Source organism: Elephas maximus, chromosome 3 (genome assembly GCF_024166365.1).
Source record: "Elephas maximus indicus isolate mEleMax1 chromosome 3, mEleMax1 primary haplotype, whole genome shotgun sequence".
In the NCBI taxonomy this organism is placed as follows: domain Eukaryota; kingdom Metazoa; phylum Chordata; class Mammalia; order Proboscidea; family Elephantidae; genus Elephas; species Elephas maximus.
In genome coordinates, this window is record NC_064821.1 from 606,242 (window position 1) to 629,359 (window position 23,118).

The 23,118-nt window shown below is 59.9% G+C and overlaps 2 protein-coding genes across 10 annotated transcripts; one reads left to right on the forward strand and one right to left on the reverse strand.

Annotated features, from left to right (window-relative positions):
* The first annotated feature begins 147 nt into the window (after window positions 1–147).
* On the forward strand, window positions 148–4,720 carry CFD (complement factor D). Of its 2 annotated transcripts, none has more exons than XM_049876082.1 (5): window positions 148–540; window positions 2,645–2,849; window positions 2,936–3,080; window positions 3,395–3,652; window positions 4,487–4,720. In XM_049876082.1, the coding sequence occupies exons 1-5, from the start codon at window positions 351–353 to the stop codon at window positions 4,646–4,648; spliced, it is 960 nt and encodes a 319-aa protein (XP_049732039.1). In that variant the 5' UTR covers window positions 148–350; the 3' UTR covers window positions 4,649–4,720. The 2 variants fall into 2 exon arrangements, with proteins under 2 accessions (XP_049732039.1, XP_049732040.1); XM_049876083.1 differs by having other exon boundaries at window positions 2,693–2,849.
* Window positions 4,721–4,886: 166 nt separating this feature from the next.
* Window positions 4,887–22,948, reverse strand: MED16 (mediator complex subunit 16). Of its 8 annotated transcripts, none has more exons than XM_049876074.1 (15): window positions 22,832–22,948; window positions 21,679–21,819; window positions 20,769–20,876; window positions 20,314–20,483; window positions 16,714–17,145; window positions 14,939–15,044; window positions 13,377–13,532; window positions 11,796–12,007; window positions 10,401–10,607; window positions 9,602–9,812; window positions 9,291–9,424; window positions 8,360–8,552; window positions 7,389–7,605; window positions 6,967–7,050; window positions 4,887–6,487 (listed from the first exon to the last, which is right to left on the reverse strand). In XM_049876074.1, exons 2-15 carry the CDS (start codon window positions 21,809–21,811, stop codon window positions 6,361–6,363), a joined length of 2,490 nt encoding a protein of 829 aa, XP_049732031.1. In that variant the 5' UTR covers window positions 21,812–21,819; window positions 22,832–22,948; the 3' UTR covers window positions 4,887–6,360. The 8 variants fall into 8 exon arrangements, with proteins under 8 accessions (XP_049732031.1, XP_049732038.1, XP_049732030.1 ...); XM_049876073.1 differs by having other exon boundaries at window positions 4,889–6,487; window positions 21,679–21,848; XM_049876081.1 differs by lacking the exon at window positions 22,832–22,948 and having other exon boundaries at window positions 21,679–21,836.
* Between the last annotated feature and the right edge of the window lie 170 nt (window positions 22,949–23,118).

A 23,118-nucleotide genomic window follows, 5' to 3' on the forward strand; every position in this document is an offset into this window, starting at 1 on the left:
GGAGACAAGGGTGTTGGGTGACCTCCCCCTACCCCCACAGCATCTTCAAGTTGGAGAAGGAAGAAAAAGAAGGGAGGGGCAGAAGGGTGAGGAAGTGGTTGTTTACAAACTGTGGGTTCCAGCGTTGTTGTGTAACCCTGGGGCTGGAAGGACACTCTAGGGCCGGGTGGGGGACTGGAGCGAGGGCTCAGCCCTCCTCTCTGCCCGCTCCCCATCCTGAGGGGCTGCCCTCTCTCAGGGACAGCCTGGGCCAGGCTCACAGAGGGGAAGGGACCCCCATTCTACTCTAGGTGCCAAGTGTTGAAGGAGATAGCCCTCTGTCCCTTCCCCTGCTGAGGAAGGAAGAGGTCATGTTCCCCTTTCTCCAGCTGGGCTGCTGCCCACCCAGCAGATGGGGCCTGTGGGAGCTGCCTGCCCCACTCCACCCTCATAAAAGCCCCCCCGGGGCCCTGCCTGGTCAGTGTCGTGGACACATCAGCAAGATGGTGGACATCTCTGTGCGCCTGATGGCTCTGGCCCTTCTAGGAGCCGCAGTGTGTGGTGAGTGGATCTGGGCCTGGGGTCCCCAGCCTTAGGAGGGTGGGACAAACAGGACCACCCCCAGCCCCAGCAGGCATGCAGAAGTAGGGAGGGGCAGAGTCCGTTTGAATGTTGTGTGTCACTGAGTCAATTCTGACTCTTAGCGGCCCCAAATGACAGAGTAGAACTGCCCCATAGGATTTCCTAGGCTGTAATCTTTACCTGAACAAATTGCCGAGTTTTTTCTCCCGTGGAGCCACTGGTAAATTGGCACCATTGAACTTTCACTGAGCAGCCGAGCACCTAACCATTGCACCACCAGGTCTCCTTACCGAAACAAAACAAAACAAAAAAACCAAACCTGTTGCTGCCAAATCAATTCCGACTCATAGCAACCCCACAGGACAGAGTACAACTACCCCATGGGGTTTCCAAGGAGTGGCTGGTGGAGTCAAACTGCTGACCTTCTGGTTAGCAGCCACGGCTCCTTAACCCACTAAAAAAACCCACTGCCGTCAAGTCGACTGAGTTTTGTCAGGGCTCCTTAGAAGGCTTTAAAAGCCAGGGAATTCTCAGAACTTTGAGTCTGGAACCCCAGCCTTCCAGAGTCTCAGCCCCCCACAGTGGATGCTTGTTGCTGCTGCTCTGTGCTGTGTTGAGTCGATTCTGACGCATAGCGACCCCCAGAACTGCTCCATAGGGTTTCCTAGGCTGTGATCTTTTTTTTTTTTCTAATTGTACTTTAGATGAAGGTTTACAGAACAAACTGGTTTCTCATCAAACAGTACACACGTTGTTCTTTGACATTGGTTAACAACCCCATGGCATGTCAACACTCTCCCCTCTCAACCTTGGGTTCCCTATTACCAGTTCTCCTGTTCCGTCGTCTTGCCTTCCAGTCCCTGCCCCAGGGCTGGTGCGCCCCTTTAGTCTTGTTTTGTTCCATGGGCCTGTTCGATCTTTGGCTGAAGGGTGAACCTCAGGAGTGACCTCATTACTGAGCTGAAAGGGGGTCTGGGAGCCAAACTCTCAGGGTTTCTCCAGTCCGTCAGGCCAGTAAGTCTGGTCTTTCTTTTGGAGTTAGAATTTTGTTCTACATTTTTCTCCAGCTCTGTCCGGCACCCTCTACTGTGATCCCTGTCAGAGCAGTTGGTGGAGGTAGCCAGGCACCATCTGAGTGTACTGGACCCAGCCTGGTGGAGGCCGTGGTAGATGTCGTCCATTAGTCCTTTGGAATAATCCTTCCCTTGTGTCTTTAGTTTTCTTCACTTTTCCTTGCTCCCAATGGGGTGAGACCAGTGCAGTATCCTAGACAGCCGCTCACAGGCTTTTAAGACCCCAGATGCTACTCACCGAAGAAGAATGTAGAATATTTTCTTTATAAACTATACTATGCCAGTTGAGCTAGATGTTCCCCAAAACCGTGGTGCCCACATAAGCTGTGTCTTTATGGGAGCAGATCACCAGGGCTCTCTCCGAAGAGCCACTGGGTGGGTTTTGAACCGGGAAGCTTTTGGTTAGCAGCTGAGCACTTAACCATTGCACCACCATGGCTCCTTCCCAAAAAAACCAAACTTGTTGCCGTTGAGTCGATTCAGACTCATAGCGACCCTATAGGACAGAGTAGAATTGCCCCCATTGAATTTCCAAGGAGCGCCTGGTGGATCTGAACTGCTGACCTTTTTGGTTAGCAGCCATAGCCCTTAACCGCTACACCACCAGGGTTTCCTCCTTAAAAAAAAAAAAAATTTCCTTAGAAGGCTTTAAAAGCTGAGGAATTCTCAGAATTTATCTTCTGAAACCAGAGTCTCAGCGCTCCCCGCAGCAGATTCAAGAATCTGAAATTTTACAGTTGAAAACTGGTGGCCTGCTGGCCTAACCAGGCTGGCAGGACGGACCACTCGGCTTGGCTAGCCCCATTTTTCTTAGGTTTACTTTGAAGCAGTGAGGCACTGAGTGCAAGTGTGGCCTTTGCCCCAGGCCCCAGCACTCCCTGTCCTATCTGACTTCTCATGCATTCCTGCCTGGTCCCCAGGAATCTGAGTTTGCAACCCTGGGTGGGAGGATGGAAATGATGGCACAGCCTGGGTGTCTGAGGGCTTCAAGCTGGATCCACGTCCCCAAGGTGTGCAGTCCTCCCCGCAGTCCTCAATGCCCTGTCGTCCACCTGCAGCGGCACAGCCCCGGGGTCGGATCCTAGGGGGCAGGGAGGCCGAGTCCCACGCGCGGCCCTACATGGCCTCGGTGCAGGTGAACGGAATGCACGTGTGCGGCGGCTTCCTCGTGGCCGAGCAGTGGGTGCTGAGCGCAGCGCACTGCCTAGAGGATGCGTGAGTGCCGCGGGCGCTGGACGGGGGAGCGGTGCTGGGGGTGGGCAGGGGGTTCCAGCTCTGACCGCAGACCCCGCCTGCCCCAGGGCCGGCGGGAAGGTGCAGGTGCTCCTGGGCGCGCACTCCCTGTCACAGCCCGAGGCCTCCAAGCGCCTGTATGACGTGCGCCGCGCGGTGCCCCACCCGGACAGCCGGCCGGAGACCATCGAGCACGACCTCCTCCTGCTGCAGGTCAGCGTTGTGTAGCCGCCGTCCCTCCTGCTGCGCCGGGGACCCATGGCCCCTGTGCCCCCACCCCCTGACCCGTCCCACCGAGTCTAGCCGCAGTCCCTCCTGATGCGCCCGGGACCCATGGCCCCTGTGCCCCCATTCCCTGCCCCGTCCCGCCGAGTCTAGCCGCAGTCCCTCCTGCTGCGCCGAGAGCTGACCCCCCCTCCCTCTCCTGCCTGTTCCACCCCCAGTCCCCGAGTCTAGCCTCGGTCCCTCTTGCTGCACACCACCCCACCACCCCCTCCCCGCCCTGACTCCCGCCTCTGCCCCCCAAGCTGTCTGAGAAGGCCGCGCTGGGCCCCGCCGTGCGCCCCTTGACCTGGCAGCGCGAGGACCGCGACGTGGCGCCCGGCACACTCTGCGACTTGGCCGGCTGGGGCGTGGTCAGTCACACCGGCCGCCGGCCCGACCGCCTGCAGCACGTGCTCCTGCCGGTGCTGGACCGCGCCACCTGTAACCTGCGCATCTACCACGACGGCGCCGTCACCGAGCGCATGATGTGTGCGGAGAGCAAACGCCGGGACAGCTGCACGGTGAGGGGCGGGGCCTGGAGGGGCAGGATGGGCGGGGCCTGGTGCGGGGCGGTACATGGGCGGGGCTTAAAGGGGCAAGGCCGGGAGGGAAGGGGCAGGAAGTGGGCGGTGCCTAAAGGGGCGGGGCCAAGAGGACAGGAGGGAAGTGGGCGGGGCCTAAGGGGCAGGGCCAGGAAGGTCAGGAAGTGGGAGGGGCCTAGAGGGCAGGGCCAGGAGGGATAGGAAGTGGGTGGGGCACATGGGCGGGGCCTGAGGGCAGGGCCAGGAGGGCAGGGCACGAACTGGGCGGGGCCCACGGGGCGGGGCCAGGAGGCAGGAATGAAGTGGGCGTGGCCTCGGGACGGGGCCAGGAGGGAAGGTCAGGAAGTGGGCGGGGCCTAGAGGGCGAGGTACCGGCAGGACAGGTCTAACGGGGGGGCGGGAAGGGCAGAAATGGGCAGGGTCTGCGGGGAGGCGGGCGGGAGGGATGGAGACGAGGATGGGGCGGGGTCTGCAGAGTGACTAAGGGACAGGGCCTGGGACGGAAACCGAGGGGGGGTCTGAGAAAGAAGAGGCGGGCTGGGAGCCCCAGGTGTGGGGACTGAGACAGGCTGCAGCCTGCTCGGTGGGTGCGGGCTTGAAAGAAAGGGCCGAGGCCCGAGAGACTGGCAGGCCAGGAACACGCGGGGCCCAGAGGAACCGGCCGAACTGCAAGGGGCTGGAGGTCTCTGGCCGGCGGCGGCGGGGGGAGACGGGCGGGGGGGCCTGGAGCAGAAGGAGGGGCTCCGGCTTTGGGAACCCGGCCGGGAACGTGGCAGGCGTGGCAGCCCCCGCTCACGGCCCCACCCCGCGCAGGGTGACTCCGGGGGTCCGCTGGTCTGCGGGGGCGTGGCCGAGGCCGTGGTCACGTCGGGCTCGCGCGTCTGCGGGAACCCCAAGAAGCCCGGGATCTACACCCGCACGGCCAGCTACGTGGCCTGGATCGACCGCGTCATGGCCGAGGGCGAGGTCGCCTGAAGAGGACCCGGGGCAGGGTCAGCGGTCACCAGGGTTGTGGGGGACCCAGCAATAAAGTTATTCAGTCCTGCATCCAGTCTGCCATTACTGAGCGCTCACTGCATGCAGGAACCCGGAAGAAAGAGGGGGGAGGCAGGCACCCAGAGATAAAAGCAAAGCGCTTCCACTGAGAATACGTGGAAAAACGGAGCTCCGGGCAGAGGGGCCTGCATGGGCAACAGCCCAGGGACCAGACGCCTCTGACCGCCCCTCCAAATGGGAAGCTGCCAGATGCCATTCCGCGCTGTGGCCACAAGGCGGTGCCCTTATTCCCTGGAAGGTGGGGAAGGAACCCGAGGCCCAGGGAGAGGCCTGTGTGGGAAGTGTCCCCACGGCCATTCCCTCTTGGTCTGGTTAATGTCCCAAGTGGCACCTGAAGGCCTACTGTGCGTAAGACGCTGCTCTGGGCCGCAACAGAGGTGCACGGAGACCCTCTGATGTCTGCTTTACGGCCCATCTCCCAGAAGGGTAAATTGAGACTCAGGGAGGCTGTGTGACACCCCTGAGCTCACACAGGTTGTGGCATAGCTGGGACTCAAACCCAGAGCATGCCGTCCCTAGTGCTCCCAGGTTCAAATAAAACAATGAAGGGGGGTGCTGGCCTCACTTTACTCTTCTGGACAGTGACCAGAAGGTGACAGAGGGTACGGCCCAGGCTGGAAATGCCCCCTGGACATTGAGGCCCAGCACCTACCAGGCGCCTGACATGAAGCCTGGCCCATGAGGAGGGCTCAGAGCCCCCTTTTTCTCAAAAAAAAAAAAACCCTGAGGGTCTGAGAGGTGAAATCACATGTCGCACTGGGCTCCTGGGCCATCTGCTACCCAACGGTGCTGCTTCGGGCGGCGTGAGGACAGGCGTCCTGTGCTCAGTGCTCACCCAGCAGGGTGCCTGGCCTACCCGCCCTCCTGTGGTGCCTTTAAGAAGGAAAACAAGAGAACCAATTACCACCCAGCAGGCAGGACACTGTGCCTCCACCTGGGCCATAATGGGTCAGAGTGTTTGCTGGCCCTGAAGGCAGAACTCCTGGGGAAGGGGCTGGGATGCCAGAAATGGTGGGGGTAGAGAGACAGAGAGACAGGTGCAGAGATGTCAAAGTCCCACCCGCCGTGATCGCAGGGCTAGGGAGGTTCAGGGTGCACCATGGGTGCTCCACAGAGGGGGCGGTGCCAGCGATAGCAATACAGGCTCCCAAGGACTGTGCAGTTGGTTTATTGGGCCGCCCTTCCCGGCCCAGCCAGCCAAATTTCAGAACCACACGGTGGGGCGGCCCCAGCACTGCCAGGTACAGGTGGCAGGCATCCTGGCCAGTGTCATCTGGGCTCTTTGAAATGAGACACCCAGGCAGTCCTGACCCTCTGAGCTGAACCTTGAGCTGGGCAGGGTGGCTGCCTCCCGGATCAGGGGCCGAGGGTCATGGAGAGAACTCAAGGCTCACAGTGACCGGATACCAATCACAGCCTGCGTGTCCTCACCTGCTCGTCCAGTTACAGAAGCGCCAGCCCCATGTAGCCCAACGGCCACCTTTGAGGCCAGGTTATCTTGTCACGGACCAGTGGGTGCCCAGAGCATGTGAAGTGATCCATCACAGGCATGGGGTGGAGCGAGGAGGCCACCTTTGTTAATGTCCACTAGGAATCCACAGACCTGGGTGCCTGAGCCCCTGGAGGTACCATCAGGGGTAGGCGAGCCGCATGCGCCTCCAGAGCCCCCCACACAAGCAGTTCTTGATCCAGCGCTGCTCCCACTGCTTCACCGCTGTCGTCTTGTTGGGAGACTTGAGCATGGTCACACAGCCGCACCTTCAGGCAGGGCCGGCGGGCAGGGGATGGGTGGGTCGCAAAGGAAGCCCCCCATTGTCCCCGCACTCAGCACACTCTCACCCCCCATCTCTAAAGCCCACAGCACCATGCTCCTGCTCGACAGCCCTCCCACCGTGGGGCCTTTGCACATGCTGTTCCCCCGCCAAGAATACTGCTCCCTGCGCCATCTGCCACCCCAAACTGACTTTCTCCACCTGGTCCCACCCCGCGGTCATCCCCCCAGAAGGTGTCCATTCCTGGCCTCCCTGATTGTATGGGTGCATGGCTGGGGGGTCTAAACCCTGGCTCAGCCACGTGGTAGCAGTGTGACCCTGGCAGTCATGTGGCCTCTCTGGGCCTCAGCTTCCTGGGGTCATTCTGTAGCAAGCAGGGCTAGTCTGCTAAGAGCCAGTAACGGAAGACTGGAGGCATGGAGGTGGGAGCACCGGCGGGGAGAGACCAGACAGGTGGGGGCTCACCTGGTGCAGGCCTTGCACTCCTCGGTGGGGTAGGCCCCCAGGTGCAGCCTGCGGAGGTGGTCAATCTTGGGCTGGCCAGGCGCCCTGGGTGGACAGAGAGGAGAGCGTGAGGGAGGCCGTGGCTGCCACAGGCCAGGCCTGGGCAGGATTTCTGTCCACGATGGGTGAGTTCTCCTGGGCACACGTCTGTCCTGGAGGCACCCAGTGTGTCCCCAAAGCCCCACGCTGACACCGATTAATCCATCAACAAACGATCAAACGTAGCTAGGTCAGTTAAATAATGGCACACTAGAGCCGGATAGGCCCTGATACAATGCCGGGTGTCCTCTAAAAGGCAAAAGAGATTTAAAGGCAGGGAGGTACATGGAAGAACCTGCAGAATGAAACAGCTGCCCGAAGGCCCCAAGGCAGGCGGCACCCACCTGGCGAGGGCGTCGAGCTGCGAGGCGGCGGCGCTGCCTGGCAGAGCGGGTGCCCGGCCGAAGTGCAGCCGCAGGGGCTGCTTGGGCTGCAGGCGGCTGATGAGGCCACCGCTGACGGGCAGCCAGTCCAGGCTGGGGATAAGCAGCTGGCTAGGTAACAGGCAGCACTCATCCACCAGGGCCTCATCCGGCTCGCCGGCCGGACCCTCGTCACGGCCTGTGGGGGGGGCAGCGGGGACCCGTGCTCAGTGCCCCGCCGGCCGGACCCTCGTCACGGCCTGTGGGGGGGGCAGCGGGGACCCGTGCTCAGTGCCCCGCCGGCCGGACCCTCGTCACGGCCTGTGGGGGGGGCAGCGGGGACCCGTGCTCAGTGCCCCGCCGGCCAGACCCTCGTCACGGCCTGTGGGGGGGGCAGCGGGGACCCGTGCTCAGTGCCCCGCCGGCCGGACCCTCGTCACGGCCTGTGGGGGGGGGCAGCGGGGACCCGTGCTCAGTGCCCCGCCGGCCGGACCCTCGTCACGGCCTGTGGGGGGGGCAGCGGGGACCCGTGCTCAGTGCCCCGCCGGCCGGACCCTCGTCACGGCCTGTGGGGGGGGCAGCGGGGACCCGTGCTCAGTGCCCTGTCCACTGCACCACCCACTCGCACAGCACCAAGTCCAGCCCCAGCTCTGCTGATGGGACCTCGAGAAGTTCCCTCCCCTCTGGGATGTTGCTTTCCTCTGATTTAAAAACCCCTGAGTGAGCTCGGGGGATGCCAGTATACCAAGACACAGCCTTGTGACACAAGTAAGGCATGCAGGTGCCCAATCAGGTCTGACGTGTGCTGAGACCCACTACGTGCTGAGCCTGAGGTGGGCACTAGGGAAACAGCGGGACCAAGGCAGCCAGTCTGACCTGAGGGAGCTTATGTTCTGATGGCGGGTGGGAACCAGCAGGGTTTGTGTTTTGGTGGGGGGCAGGGAGCGTCTTACAACAGATCCAGAGCTTAGTGAGCAGGCGGAAAAGCAAGGACATGCTGTCCTGGGTGTCCGAGGTGGCCGTGTACACGGGCAGGCAGCTGGGCTTCAGCAGGCCCCAGATGCGGATGACGACCATCAGCTCACGTAGAATGCCCAGTGAGGTGCCATCCCGCAGAAAGCTGTGCCCAGGCCGCAGCGGGGAGCCCTTCGAGGGGGGACAGTCGTTTTTAGATGTGAGCAGTGTCCTAGACCTTCAAGTCATGGGACTGTGGGACCCAGAGTGTGTTGGTCAGTGGAATCCCCTAATCCAGAGGTTCTCACCCAGGCCGATTCTGCCCCCAGGGAACACTGGGAGGTGTCTGGGAACATTTGTGGGTTGTCACACCTAGGGGGCTGCTACTGGCTTAGAGTGGGTGAAAGCCAGGGATGCTGGTCAACATCCTACAGAGCACAGGACGTCCCACCCCAGAGAAGGAGCTGGCCAGTATCAGTGGTCTCCAGGTAGAGACACAGGCAACAGGCCAGCCTCCTGCCTCCAGGCAGGCAGAGCCGGGAAAACTGGGCTGCCCGATTCCCGCAGGCTAACCGGCAACTGAAGCATCTGATCATTGCTGCGGCTCAGGCTCGGGGCTAGGCTCCACCATCCCCAGATGAGATGGGCAGGGGCTGGGATGAGGGGGTGTGACTGGAGGGAGGGAGGGTAGGTGTGCCTAGAGACCAGGAAGGGAAGTGGATGGTAGACTAAGGTGAAGTCAGGATGGAAGGTGGGCAAGATGGGGTGAGGTGGGAGTGGGCATGGCCAGGAGGGAGGAGTGGGAATGGCCAGGAGAGAAAGCAGGCATCCAGGATGGAGTGGCAGGGTGGGCGTGGTCAGGAGGGAAAGTGGGCGTGGCCAGGAGAGGGCAAGGCTACAAGGGCCAGGGTAGAGGGGGCGGGCACGCACCTGGTTGGGCAGGCTGGCCAGCAGGTAGAGGACAAAGTCGCCCACCCACTGCAGGAGCTGCTGCAGGGCCTGCAGCGTGTTCGTGTCCAGGACAAACTCCTCAGTCTTTAAGTTGATCATCACCTTGTCAATGTCTGGGAGAGACCAGCGGTCAGCAGACCGGCCAGGACGTCAGGCACACACGTACACACTCACCAGCCCAAGCGTCACGCCGTCCATCCTGGACGCAGCATGACTGGGCCTGCTGAGTGAGGGGACCCCGAGGAAAGTCTGGGCAGAGAGCGGGACAGGACAGGGAGGGTGGTGCCCACCGACGTCGGTGATCTTGGAGCAGATCTCGGTCAGACGATCACCAGGACTCTTGTCAGGTGTGTTGAGGAAGTGGGGACGCAGCAGTGACCTGAGCGTGGAGCTGATGGCAATGAGGAAGAGCTTGGCATGGTAGTCGCACACGCGCGTCACCGTGTTGGGTGAGAGCTTGCATAGAGAGGCCTTCATGGCCAGGATCCGCGTGGACAGGACCTGGGGGCAGCCGGGATGAGCGGGCGGGCAGGCACAACCACCCCAGGGACCACGGAGATGGTGAGGAAGGGAATTCTGGCCCTGACACCCCTGAACACACGTACACACTGCATGCTTGCAAGGGAGAACTAAAACCAAAAACCAAACCCACTGCCGTCGAGTCGATTCCGACTCATAACAGCCCTGCAGGACAGAGCAGAACTACCCCATAGTTTCCAAGGAGTGCCTGCCGAATGTGAACTGCCAGCTTCTTGGTTAACAGCTGTAGCACTTAACGACTACTACTACTTCGCCAGGGTTTCTCAAGGAGAACTAGGCAAAAGTAAAGGGGGAAGCCGCCCCGCAGCCTGTGCACAGAGGCGCAGCGCCTGTGGGAGGGCCAAGGCCAACCCCGCCCCTGCACCCCGGCCCCACCCCTTACCTGCTGCAGCCCAGCCCCCTCCTGCCCCGCCCCAGCAGCCTGGCCCCACCCCCTCACCTGCTGCAGCCCCATCCTGCCTCCTTCCCAGCCCCTGACAGCTGGTCCCACCCTGGCCCACCCCTTACCTGCTGCAGCCCAGCCCCGGCAGCCCAGCCCCACCCCCTCACCTGCTGAAGCGCGGCGCTCTGGCGCGTGTACTCCTCATGCAGTTTCTCCACCAGGCTCTGCACCATGCCGGGCTGCACGTGCAGCAGGATGTCCCACCAGTCATAGCCCGTCACCATGCAGTACTCGAGCAGGAAGAGCAGGTGTCGCAGGGCCAGGCTCACTTCCAGCGTGTGCCCCAGGGAGGGCGAGATGCGCAGCATGTTCAGCTGGGAGGAAAGGGGCCCAGATGAGCTGGGCAGAGTGGGGCTCCGTGGGGGCATGGCAGACCTGGGTAAGCTGCAGAGAGCTGGGTGTGGCAGGGACAGCAGGGAGGGTGTAGGTCACACCCCCACGAGCACACTGTGGCTGTGTGGTGCCTGGTGAGTGGGTGGTTGGAGGACATGGAATATTGGTGCTATCAGTGGCTCTGCAGAGTCCGGCCGTGGCCGGCATTATAGACTTGCTGGGGCCAGGGGCAGGAGCCAGGCCTCTTGTGGGGCAGGGCCCACACGGGCTCTCACTGGCCCTGAGGTGCGTCTGGGGGTGGGCTTGTCATCTAGGCTGCGTGGCAGATCCATCTGGGTGCGCCTCAGGGGCACCAGGGTCACCACACAGGCAGAGGCTGAAACTGGTTCCAGGCCTTCCCATGCCGAGCACAGTGTGCCCCACCCACGGCAGCAGCCACCACACAGAGGCGCCCAGGATGGAGAAAAGGAGAGGTGTGAGCCCAGGTCCGAGACTACACGGGCGGCTCTGTGTGACAGACGGAAGTTTGCTGGGGCTGCTTCTCTCATGGACAACTCTGCGCTGCCAGCACGGGGCGGGGGGGCAGGGTGCGGTGAGGGGAAGGGCGGGGGGCAGGGGTGCGCGGCGGGGCGGCCCACAGCCCACACACAGGCAAATGAGAGGGTGCGTGTGCACAGGCGCATGTGTTTCCCTCTGCTGCCAGCATGTGTTTCTGGCAACAGGAAGGAAAAGACCTATCGCACACCTACCACACGCCAATGGCCTTGCTAAGCTTGTATACGCCATCATGTTCAATTCTCAAACTTCTGTAAGGTTCGTGCCATGAGAAGCAACTACCCTGACGGCTACTGTGGTACCTGTGAAGCCACCTACCCACATCTGAAAGCACACAGCAACTACCCCGAGAGCGGTGCCTTCCGAAGCTCCTACCACGCACCACAGGCCACACTGACACTTTTTTGTTACGTTATCTTACTGTCATTAATCCTGTCTTACAGATGAGGAAACTTGGGCTCAGAGGTTAAGTACCTTGCTAATGTGTGCGAGGGGTGAGGGAGTCCCCAGAGGGCCCCCTCCCTCGCTGGTGAGGCCACTGACCACTGTGCATGGTGGTCACCACCGGTCCCCAGCAGGTGGATGGCTTTGGAAGTGCCCAGAACAGCACTTACCTTCCCATGGTTGTCAATCCCCACGAGGGCCAGCGAGGTCCAGGAGAGCTGCATGGCCTTGAAGTGGACAGCGGGGCCCGTGGTCCGAGGGCGCTTGATGGCTGGCTCGTCCACGGACCGCGGGGCAGCGGAGCTGTAGAAGACGGCCATGGTCTGCAGGGAGAGGCGGTGCACGATGTGGACGCTGCCATCATGGAAGGCCAGGGCCAGCCCTGGGCAGGGGACATGTGAGGGTCAGGGTGCGGAAGGGACCCGCCCTGTCGCCCAGCCCTGGATGATGGGGGTGGCTGCTGTGATGGAGCAGGCTGCCTGCCAGTGGGGGATGTGTGTACTCTGAGCCATCCCAAAGCCCACCACCCGGGGGCCCAGCCCCTTGGGAGAGATTACCAGCACCCAACAGCCGCTCTCTTCTTCTCTGTTTAGTAAGAGACTCCCCCGAGGTCAGGCGGCAGGTGACCCTGGCTTCGGGTGACACCTCCCACGCTCCCGGGAAAGGGGACAGCAGGACCCCAGGGGCACAGGGGTCCTCAAGTGTCCAGGACCCTGACCACGACCCCAGGGGCACAGGGGTCCTTAAGCATCCAGGACCCTGACCACGGCACCAGGGGTGCAGAGGTCCGCAAACATCCAGGACCCTGACCATGGCACCAGGGGCACAGGTTTGCTCAAGAGCCTAGGACCCTACCACGACCCTAGGGGCACAGAGGTCCTCAAACATCCAGGACCCTGACCATAAAAGGCCTCGTGGGAGTGGAGCAGGTGTGTGAGGTCGGCAGAGGCTGAGGACCCAAGGGTCAAGAGCTTCAGAGACAGTCATCCATGGGCACTGGGGCCGGGGGCCAACTGCCAGCTGCTGCCCACCCCTCAAAGTGCCTCCTGGAAACCTAACATTCAGCCGACAGTCACACAGGGGGCTGTTCTGTAATGACGGCAGGTGGTCTGCACGATGTGAAGGCTCATGGACAAAACAAGCTAACAAAGGGGGTGCTTGGAGGTGAAAAGGGTGGAAAACAAAGGGACTTTTCAAGCCAAGGACTGTGTGTTTGCTTCTCTCTCCCCCCAGGTTCTGAACAAGGAGCCCCGAGACTGTTGTTGATACTAGGTACCTAAATGTTTTCTCCAACAAACTGGAGGAGGAGGGCCTGAGTCAGGGCCATCACATCTGTTAGGTCCTACTTTCCAACCCCGAGAGTTGGGAATCAACCGTCCCCTTTACAGCTGAGTAAACAGAGGCTCGGCATTGGACAGCAACAATGGCTCGCTCTTGGATACGGCACAGGGACTGACATCTCGGTCCCTACAACAGGGGATGCTTCTGATCTGGGGCAAGACTCTGCTTCCCCGTTCCCATGCCTTCTCTCCCTAATTGGTCTGTAACAGCTCTTTACATACGAAGGGATGCAGCTTTTTGTCGGCCAGCCTCGTATCCTTGCGAACTTAGCAGATCCTGACAGCGGGGACCCACCACCTCGTTGGAACTGACTCGAGGCCAGGAGGCTCCCACGGCTTTGGCCCTGTACACAGAACCCACCTACTCCCACGGGCCCTGGCAGCGTGGCAGCTCCCAAGCTCATGCCATACCGAGGCCAGGGTAGAACTGGGTGTCGCTGGCCACCTTGAGGTCGGTGTTGGTGAGCGAGATGGGCAGCTTGGGCAGTGCCACGGCCGACACGCGGTCCAGGTCGTTGGTGGCCGACAGGATCCGCCACTTGAGGATCATGGGCTGCTTGTCACCAACTGAAACCAGGACAGGAGCAAATAAGGACACGACAGAAACGAGGACACGACAGAAACGAGGGCACGACAGAAACGAGGGCACGACAGAAACGAGGGCACGACAGAAACGAGGGCACGACAGAAACGAGGACACGACAGAAGAGGCAGCCTGGCCCCGCCCCAGCCCCCATCCCGCCACCAGCTGTGGGCGGGCCTGACCTGGGGGCTGGGGCATCAGGGAGAGGACACCTGGCCAAAACCTAGCCCAGAGCTGGTGGAAGAAAGTGAGGGGAGGCCAGCCAGAAAAGGGGAGCAGAAGGCTCGGGGCTGGGGTACGGGGCAGGGCTAGGAGTCCCAGCGGAGCTAGGCAGGAAGTGGGAGGTGGAATCCAGGCTGCTTGGGCCCCACAAGGCCACTCCAAGGCTGAGGGGCGTGGGAAGGACCCTGGCTAGCCCTGGAGCTGACATGGGCAGGCGCCCCACTGCAAACCTTAGCCAGCCGCCTGCTAACGGAGCCCAAATTGCTGGGTAACGCATGTTGCCTGCAGGCAGGGGGGCTGGGCCCCTCTCCGTGTTTAATTACTTCAGTGGCCACAATAGGCCATTTATGTAACCACCTCTGTGGTCAGGCAGGAGCTGCTCCCAGTCTCCAAACGGTTTCATTAGCGGCTTCAGATTAGCGCTCTCCAGAACGTTCCAACCACTCCAGGGTCCATTAGCAAAAACCCCACTCTCCTCTGCTAGGAAAACATTGCCGTGTGCAGGGCAAATGCAGGCCTGCAAACCAGGCGGGCAGCGGGCAGTCCTGGCAGGGTCGTCTCCTCCCGTACTTCAGGGGGAGTGAAAACCGAGTGGCTTTTTCTGGCAGTGCCTATCTTCTCTGAGGGGGGAAGTGGTGGTCTTGGTGGGGTTTTGGGGCCATGCTGCAGCCACCTTGGGCTCCTGAAGCCACACTGGGCAAGGGGCTACCAGGACAAAGGCAGGAAGGCGGCAGAGGGCCCAGCAGAGAAGGCCCTGGGAACGTGAGCCGGGTGGTATGTGTCCCGGGCAGTCATCTGAGCTCCCTGGGCCTCAGTTTCTCCACTCCAACCAGGGTTTCCAGTGCAGTCCAGGGCCCTGGCCTGCTGTCTGCCTGCCCTGCTCTGCCTGCTGCCTGGGGTGTCTGCGTGTGGTATCCTGGACACAAGACCTGCAGGGGCATCAGACAGAGGTGGCCTGGCTGCCCACCCGCTGGGTGTCTGGGCGAGTGGTGCAGCAGCTCTGAGCCTCAGTTTCCCCATGTGCAGGGCAGGAGGATGGCAGCCCCACCGTGGCGGGAGAGATGAGGGTGGAACAAGTGAGTCCCTATGCCTGAAGCACTCAGAAAGGCTAGGTATGCTGAATTAAAACCAGGTGTGCTGGGCAGGCAGGCTCTAGCCCAGGACTCACCCATGGGTGAGATCTGCTGGAAGATGTTGTTCACAGGGAGGCCCTCCTTCCGCAGGGACCAGCACTCCACGAGGCTATTGGTCTGGCTGGAGGCACACAGCAGCACCTGCGGGTGGCAGGACACGGTGAGGACGTGGGGGTGAGGGTGTGGTGAGAGCATCGGGGTGAAGGCGTGGTATAGGCACGGTGAGGGCGTGATGAGGGTGTGGGGGTGAGGGTGTGGTGAGGGTGTGGGGGTGAGGGTGCAGGGGTGAGGGCGTGGTGAGGGTGTGGGGGTGAGGGTGCAGGGGTGAGGGCGTGGTGAGGGCATCAGGGTGAGGGCGTGGTATGGGCATGGTGAGGGTGTGAGCGTAAGGGTGTGGTGAGGGCGTGATGAGGGAGTGGTGGTGAGGGTGTGGTGAGGGCATGGGGGTGAGGGCATGGTGAGGGTGTGGGGGTGAGGGCGTGGTGAGGGTGTGGGGGTGAGGGCGTGGGAGTGAGGGCCTGGTGACTAGAGCATGGTAGTGAGGGCGTAGAGGTGAGGGCAGGCATGGCAAGAGACAGGGCACGGCGAACGGCAGGTGAGGGTCACTGTGAGGGGTGTAGTGGGGGTCATGAGGGGTAGGCATGGGTGTTCTCCCCAACCTCAGGTGCTCATCCCAACCCCAGTCTGCAGCACCCCTCCTTCGAGCTACAGGGCCTCTGTATCCCCATAACAGCCGTGGCTCACCAGCACCTTCCTCCCAGACCTGAGCCTGTCTCCCCAGAAGTCGCCCTCCTTCGGGGGTAAGGGGAGCGGGGCTGGGGAGACGCACTGGGGTCTGGTGATGGCCGGAATCGGCGACCTGGTACAGTGGCCCCCATGGACGTCCGCGACCTCACTGCTGGGACTGTGAGTGTAGGGCCTGACGTGGCACTACGGGTGAACTGTGTGTGTCCCCCAAAAAGACACGCTGGAGTCCTCACCCAGCACCTGTGAGTATGATGCTGTTTGTAACTAGGATCTCTGTACGTGTAATTAGTTAATGCGAGATCACATGGACAAGGGTGGGCCCTGATCTTATGGGAAGCATCTTTACAAGAAGAGAAAGGACACAGAGGGGACGCCACACAAAGATGAAGCAGAGACTAGAGTGACCCCTGGGGCCACCAGAAGCCGGAGGAGACAAGGAACGATCCTCCCCTAGAGCCTCGGGAGGGAGCGTGGCCCTGCCGACAGCTCAATTTCAGATTCCTGGCCTCCAGAAGTGAGAGAGTAAATTCTCCGCTACTTCTACGCCCCTCCCCAGCTTGTGGTACTCTGTCATGGCAGCCCCAGAACATGCCTGCGCCTGGGAAACACCACCGTGCAGGTGGATGACATCAAGGATCTTTGAGACAGGAGACAATCCTGGACACCCGGGGGGTCCATATGCTCACAGGGTCCTCACCAGAGGGAGGCAGGAGGGTCAGAGTCAGAGGAGGAGATGTGAGGACGGAAGCAGAGAGAGAGAGACTGGAAGATGCCTGCTGCTGGCTCTGAAGACGCAGGAAGGGGCCACGGGCCAAGGAGCGCGGGGCCTCTAGAAGCTGCAAAAGGCCAGAGACGATTCTCCCCTGAGGCCTCTGGAAGGAATCAGCTGACACCCAGATTTCAGGCCTGTGAGACCCATTTTGGAGCCCTGACCCCAGGACTGAGATGATAAACCCATACTGTTTTAACACCCAGCGTGTGGTCGTTTGCCCCGGCAGCCCCAGGAGACACATGTCTGGTCCCCAGGCACCCCAAGGCCAGGGGCCCCCGCCGCCACACTCACCTGCTCCGACATGTCACGGGCCAGGAACTTGAGGTGGGTGATGGCAGGGAACCTGTCCTTGCGGTTGAGGTCGGTGGTGCAGCGCATGAAGAGTGAGGGCAGGATCTCGGTGTCAATGCGGCACTTCTCGCTGACCACGCTCACACACACCTTGTAGAACTGCACGGGCGAGGCACTGCTGCCGTCTGCTGTGGCCACCACGATGTTGCCGCCACCCGTGAAGGCGATGTCAGCGAGGGCCACACGGCCGCGCAGCCGGCACAGACTCTCGGTCGACGTCAGCACCTGCCCGCTGGGTTTGAGCAGGGACACGGTGACCAGGCCGCTGACTGTCACTGCAATCCAGCCCTCCATGGGTTTGCCACCGAACAGTGTGAGCGACGGCGAGAACTTGACACGGGAGAACTTCTCCCCGAAGCTGGAGGCGCCTGACTGAGGAGGAAGGGAGGGAGGAAGAGGGCAAGGGTGAGGGTCACCCTCCCCACCGCCCACCTGGTCCCAGCTAGAAAACTAGGGAGCGTCAGAAACAGGCAGCCTACTCGGCCTTTAGGGGTCTGCCTTGTGACCCAACAACCCCCCTTCCGGAAGTCACTGTGTGATCTAGACCTCTCTGACCCTCGGTCTCCTCACGTGTAAGACTGAGCTAATGACAGTCTTTATTTCGGAGGCCATGGTAAAGGTGAAAAGAGTGAACACAGGTACAACGGGGCTCAGCAATCTTTCTGTAAAGGGCCAGAGAGTGAATATTTTCTGCTTTGCAGGCCTGACCATCTCTGTACTGACACTGCAGCACTGAGGACAGCAGCCGCCAGTTAAATGGGTGGCTTTTTGAGGACAGCAGCCAGCTACCAGACGATGTGTAAATGATACGTACACCCCACGGGTTTCCTGAACTGCTAGAGATCTGCTCAAGGACAAACATGTTTGTTTATTTCTGGAGTCGATAAAAGACGTACAACAACGATGTGAGCCTGCAGGTTGTGATGCAGAGAAGTGTCCTTGCTGTATTGTAACGAAAACGCGTGTATCGTATGACTTTGTTTTAGACCAAAAGGCTTTTAAAAAGAAACTTTTTACAGAGAGAAAAAGGTTCAGAGAGTGACACAGCAAGGCAGGCAGTGAGAGTGGTTACCACGGAGATGCGCACCTGACAGCAACACTGCACACTTCCGTTGGGTTCAACGGCGCTTTAAGTGAGCACAAGTGCCTTCATGATACAAAAGCAAACATACTCGGACAGAAAAACAATGATGCTTTGATATATGCCACAATGCAGATGAGCCTCGAAAACGTTATGCTTGGTGAGAGAAACCGGCCACAAAACCCCACATATTGTTAGATTCCATTCATATGAAATGTAGAATAGGCAAACCCAGAGACAGAAAGTGGCTTAGCGGTTGCCAGGGGCTGGGGGAGGGGGACTGGGAAATGACTGGTAATGGGTATGGGGTGTCTTTTTGGGGTGCTGAGAATGTTCTGGAATTAGAGAGCAGTAACGGTTATACGCTCAGTGAATACGTAAGTACCCAAGGTGTTTACTTTAAATGGGTGAGTTTTGTGAAATGTAAAATATCTCTCAATAAAGCTTTTACAAAAAAGATAAAAAAGGGACCAAAGGGGATCGCAGCATGGGGGGAGGCCCATTCCCAGAGCTCACCCTCTGGCCTGAATCTGATGCTAAGTGAACTGCAGCCACCCGCAATTCACTTGGTGACAACAGCTGTCCCTAGGCCCTCTGCTGGGAACCAAGAGAGACACACACGGGGAGGGACAAAAGATCATCTTCTGCTGCATCAATCTAGGGGGACTTCCTGCAGGAGGGGGCATTTGACAGCCAAGTGGGGCTCAGGCAGGGAGGGACACAAAGAACACACCAGAGAGGGGCACAGCTAAGCAAACGCGCATAGGTAGTAAAGTCTCCTGAGCAACGACAACTGCAGCCCCAAGTCAAGTGTGCTCGAGCCTTCACGCGTCGAATCCTCTCCACGACCTGTACGAGCCTCACGTTACAATGAGGGAAGGGCCAAACAGGGGCGTCAAGGCAGGATGCAAATTCAGGAGCCCCTTGACCTTGGTGGCTCCTACTCTTAACTGTGATGTTGGGTCGAATCATGACGTACACAGAGAGGAATTATGGGATGTTACTGAATCAAAAGGTGCGCTGGATTCTGAAAACAGCAGCCACCAGTTAAATGAGTAGCTCACTGAAAACCAGCGCTTCGAATCAGTTAAAACTGGTTCAGTCATGGCTGACAACGCAAAACAGGGACAGACTCAAAGTTTTACGATTTGGTAAATCGGGCAAGGTACCTAGAACGGGAAAAATTATAGGCGGAAACCCTGGAATGGGAGACTCAGAAGAGGCGTAGTGAGCCCCTTCAGGAGACTGATGGATGAGACTAGGTTACTGGCAGGACCGTAGAACAGTGACACACATTCAAAGTGGCAGAGATGGTGGCCATCTTTAAGTGGGGCAGCGCTGCTTCGGACTGTGCTCAAAATCCAGGGCAAGAGATCCGGTTGCTATGCAACACGTATGCTGCCCTTGTTCTCTAAGAAGGAGATGAAGTTTCTAGCAGTGTGTTATGGATTGAATTGTGTCCCCCAAAAATATCTGTCAACTTAGCGAGGTCACGATTCCCAATACTGTATAATTGTCTACCATTTTTCATCTCAGGTCATGTCCCCATGTGTTGTAACTCCAATCACTATAATATAATAAGATAGATTAGCAGCAATTATATTGATAAGATGCACAAGATTAGATGTCAGGAGAGATCAATCCCTGGAGAAGAACATCATGCTTGGTAAAGCACAGGGTCAACAAAAAAGAGGAAGACTCTCAACGAGATGGATGAACACAGTGGCTGCAACAATGGGCTCAAGCATAACGACAGTGGGCACGGTGCAGGACCAGGCAGTACTTCGTTCTGTCGTCACTAAGAGCTAGAACTGACTCAACAGCACCTGATGACAACAACACAAGATTAGATAGTGTCTTACACTAATCTCTTTTGACATATAAAAGAGAGAAGCGAGCAGAGGGACATGGGGACCCCCAAGGAAGCAGCACAGGGAGCAGAGTATGTCCTCTGGGCCTGAGATTCCCGCACTGCCACGCTCCTAGATCAAGAGAAGACTGATGGCAAGGTTCTTCCTCCAAAGCCAACAGAGAAAGAAAGCCTTCCCCCGGGGCCGGTGCCCTGAGTTCGGACTTCCAGTCTACTGGACTGTAAGAACACAAACTTCTCTTTGTTAAAGCCATGCACTTGTGGTATTTCTGTTATATCGGCACTAGATGACCAAAACACAGGACTTTGGCCAATAACTGCTCCTGCTCCAGCTATCTTTCTGATACACCATAACTTTAAAAATTTGGGACTGTTCCAGTGACGCTTCCTTGGCCATGACTGAACCAGGCAGAACCCGTTTCAAGCCCCACTGACAACCAGGTGCTCATCCCAGGTGTGAACCAGGCCCAGGGCTCAAGAAATCAGGGGACAATGGTGGTGGTGGGAGACGGGGAGACAGGTGGCCAGGTGAATGGGTAGGATGGCAAGATCTCACCCACCAACCTACTCACTCAGGTGGGCCACTCACCTTTTCCACATGGAGGGCCAGCTTCACTCCATTGTGTAGCCAGGACAGGGCCACGATGGGGTCCCCCTCCACCAGGCTGCCCACTGGGCTCTCCCAGCTATTGGCCAGGTGGTCTGCCATGCCCCAGCACTTGATCTGGCCGTCAGCATCGGCCGAGAGGAGCCGGGAGCCTGTGGGGACAAAGCTGCATCACAAACCTTCCCCAGAAGGCAGGGGCAAACTCCCAAGGGGCCTGGGAAGGGGGGACAGGTTTCGAGGGTACAGACGGTATGAGAGGAGTGCCCAGTGGAAGGCGTGGCCTGGGCAAAGGCCCAGCAGTCGGGAGGCCTGAGGTGCGCTCAGGAAACGTCTCTGGACACAGTGAGCAGGAGAGACTGATGGCAGGAGGTCCAAGTCCCAACTCTACAGTTGGAGATGTGAGCATGTCGCAGCCCAACCCGGGGCCCGTTCCTCACCTGACTGGTCCCACTCGAGGCAGGTGATGGCCTCACGGTGCTCCGAGTCAATGGAGTGCACCTCCCAGGGGTGTTCCGTGTCCAGGATATGGATCATACGAGTCAGGTCTGTGGGACGGAGCACGGTCAGCATGGCCCGGAAGTGGTACGGAGCACCGTCAGCATGGCCCTGAAGGAGCACCCTGAGGACCCCAGGCAGGCTCAACTGAGCAGCCCACCAAAGACCCCATTCACAGGGAAGCTGTGGAGCTGCCATCAATCACGTTGAGGACAACGGTGACACAGTGAGGCGCGTGTGTGACCCCGCCAGAGGAGAGAGGCAGGCAGGGAACACACCACTGCCAATGTAATTACAACCACGTTCTCACAAAAGGCACAGAAAACAAAAATGGGAGAAAATGAACCCAAAACGCTAACAGTAAGCACTTGTCCGTGGAAGGTAACAGGTGGTTCTTTTTCCTAGTTCTAGTTTTCTGTGCTTTTCTAATTCTCTCTAACGAGCACATATTATGCAGACGATGGCAGAGAGAGACCTGGGCACTGTGTACTTCAGAGATTTTCAAAAGCCAAACAGTGACCCATATGTTCAAAGACCGAATGGAAAATGGGGCGAGTGAGTCTCCAGATACGCCTCAGTGACCCACCACCCCCCGTCCCCACTCAATCCCGTGGGAGTGAACCCAAGCACCTTGCAGGTTCCAGGCATGAGAGGTCTCCATGTTCACCCCCTGAATCCCTGTGAGGTTGGAGATCCCACTGCCCCCAGGTTATAGACAAGGGGGCAGGGTGAATGGCCAGGCTGCCCACTGGGTGAGGGGTGGAACCGGGGTCCTAGACAGGCCTGAGACTGAGCCCCACGGTGCTGGCTCCCCAGGACTCCAGGGGCACTACTGTGGTGCGGCCAGCGCACCTTGATCATCGTTCCGCAGGTCCGTGGTGAAGGCAATGAGGTTGCGGCAAGACCAGGCGCAAGCCAGGGGCACGGAAGGGCAGAGGGTGCTCCTGGGCCATTTTTCCCACTCGCAGACGTAAGCCAGGTCCATTATGCCACCTGCCACACAGCACGGATGTCACTAGCTCCTGAAGGAGGGAGGGCTTGTCATTGATGTTGGCGCCTGCAGTGTGCCAAGTGGCACTCTGGACCCTAGACATACCGCAGGAGTAAACAAAGCAGATCAAATCCTTGCCCTGGGCACTGTGTGTGTGTGGTGGGAGGATCTGCAGCTTTAAGTGGGGAAGCGATATGTGAGCACAGGGGTGAAGGAGGGAGGCAGGAGACATCTGGAGGAAGAGCCTCCAGGGAAGGGAACAGGACGTGCAAAGGCCCTGAGGCAGGACCAAGCCTGGCGAGTTGGAGAAAGGCAGCAGCATGGCTGTGGCTACAGCGAGTGAGCAGGGAGTGAGCAAGAGGAAGGAGGAGGGAAGGGCAGGGGGCCCACAGGCAGGCTGTGGACGAGGAGGACTCGCCCCGGGGCCCTGGAGGGCCGTGGCTGGAAAAAATCAAAAAACAGGAGCCCGACGGCTGTCCGCAGGAGCCCGCGGGAGGCGAGGGCAGCACACGGAGGACCCTGATTGGTGACACCGCGGAGTCGGGCTCACCCCAAAGTCTCCCCAGGCTCCTCCCGGGGACCCCACCCCAACGTGTCCCCGACCAGGCCGCCCACCAGCCCCGTCCTCCCCGGCCCCGCCCCCTGACCCGCGGGCCCCGCCCCCTGACCCGCGGGCCCCGCCCCTGACCCGCGGGCCCCGCCCTCATCAGCATTTGCTCTGCAGTCCTCGCCCCGATTCCCCCACGGCCCCCAGGCCCTGACCCCCGCGGACCTCAGGCTCCACCCCAAGTTCCCGTAACAGCCCCTGGGCCCGCCCCCGGCGCGCTGGCCGCGTACCCAGCACCCTTTGCTCCCAGACCCCGCCCCCCGGCCCTGCAGGCCCCGCCCCCGGAACGGTGGCCCTCGAGGCCCCGCCCCCGCCGGTTCCACCTATTCTGGCCCGCGCTCCCCGGGGCCGCGAGCAACGTCCGGACGCCGGACGCCCCCGCCGGGCCCGCGCAGCGCCGCGCTCACCTGGCCAGCCCGTGCGCCAAGCCGATCGGGCGGCCACGGCCCGCACTCGCGTTAACCCGCGGGCTCCGGCGCCGCCATATTACCCGGGACCAAAGAGTCGCCTGCGCGGCGTCGCAGCTTCGCAGAGACTTCTGGGACGGCCCCGCCCCAGCGCCATAATTTGCATGCGGTGGCTTATTTACATGGAAATCTTCCCAGCAGCCATCGCAGTTCTAGTTGGTAGAACAACTAGGGGACTTTCTCCACGGCAGTTATTCTTAAAATTTTTTGTTATTACTCCATGTGTT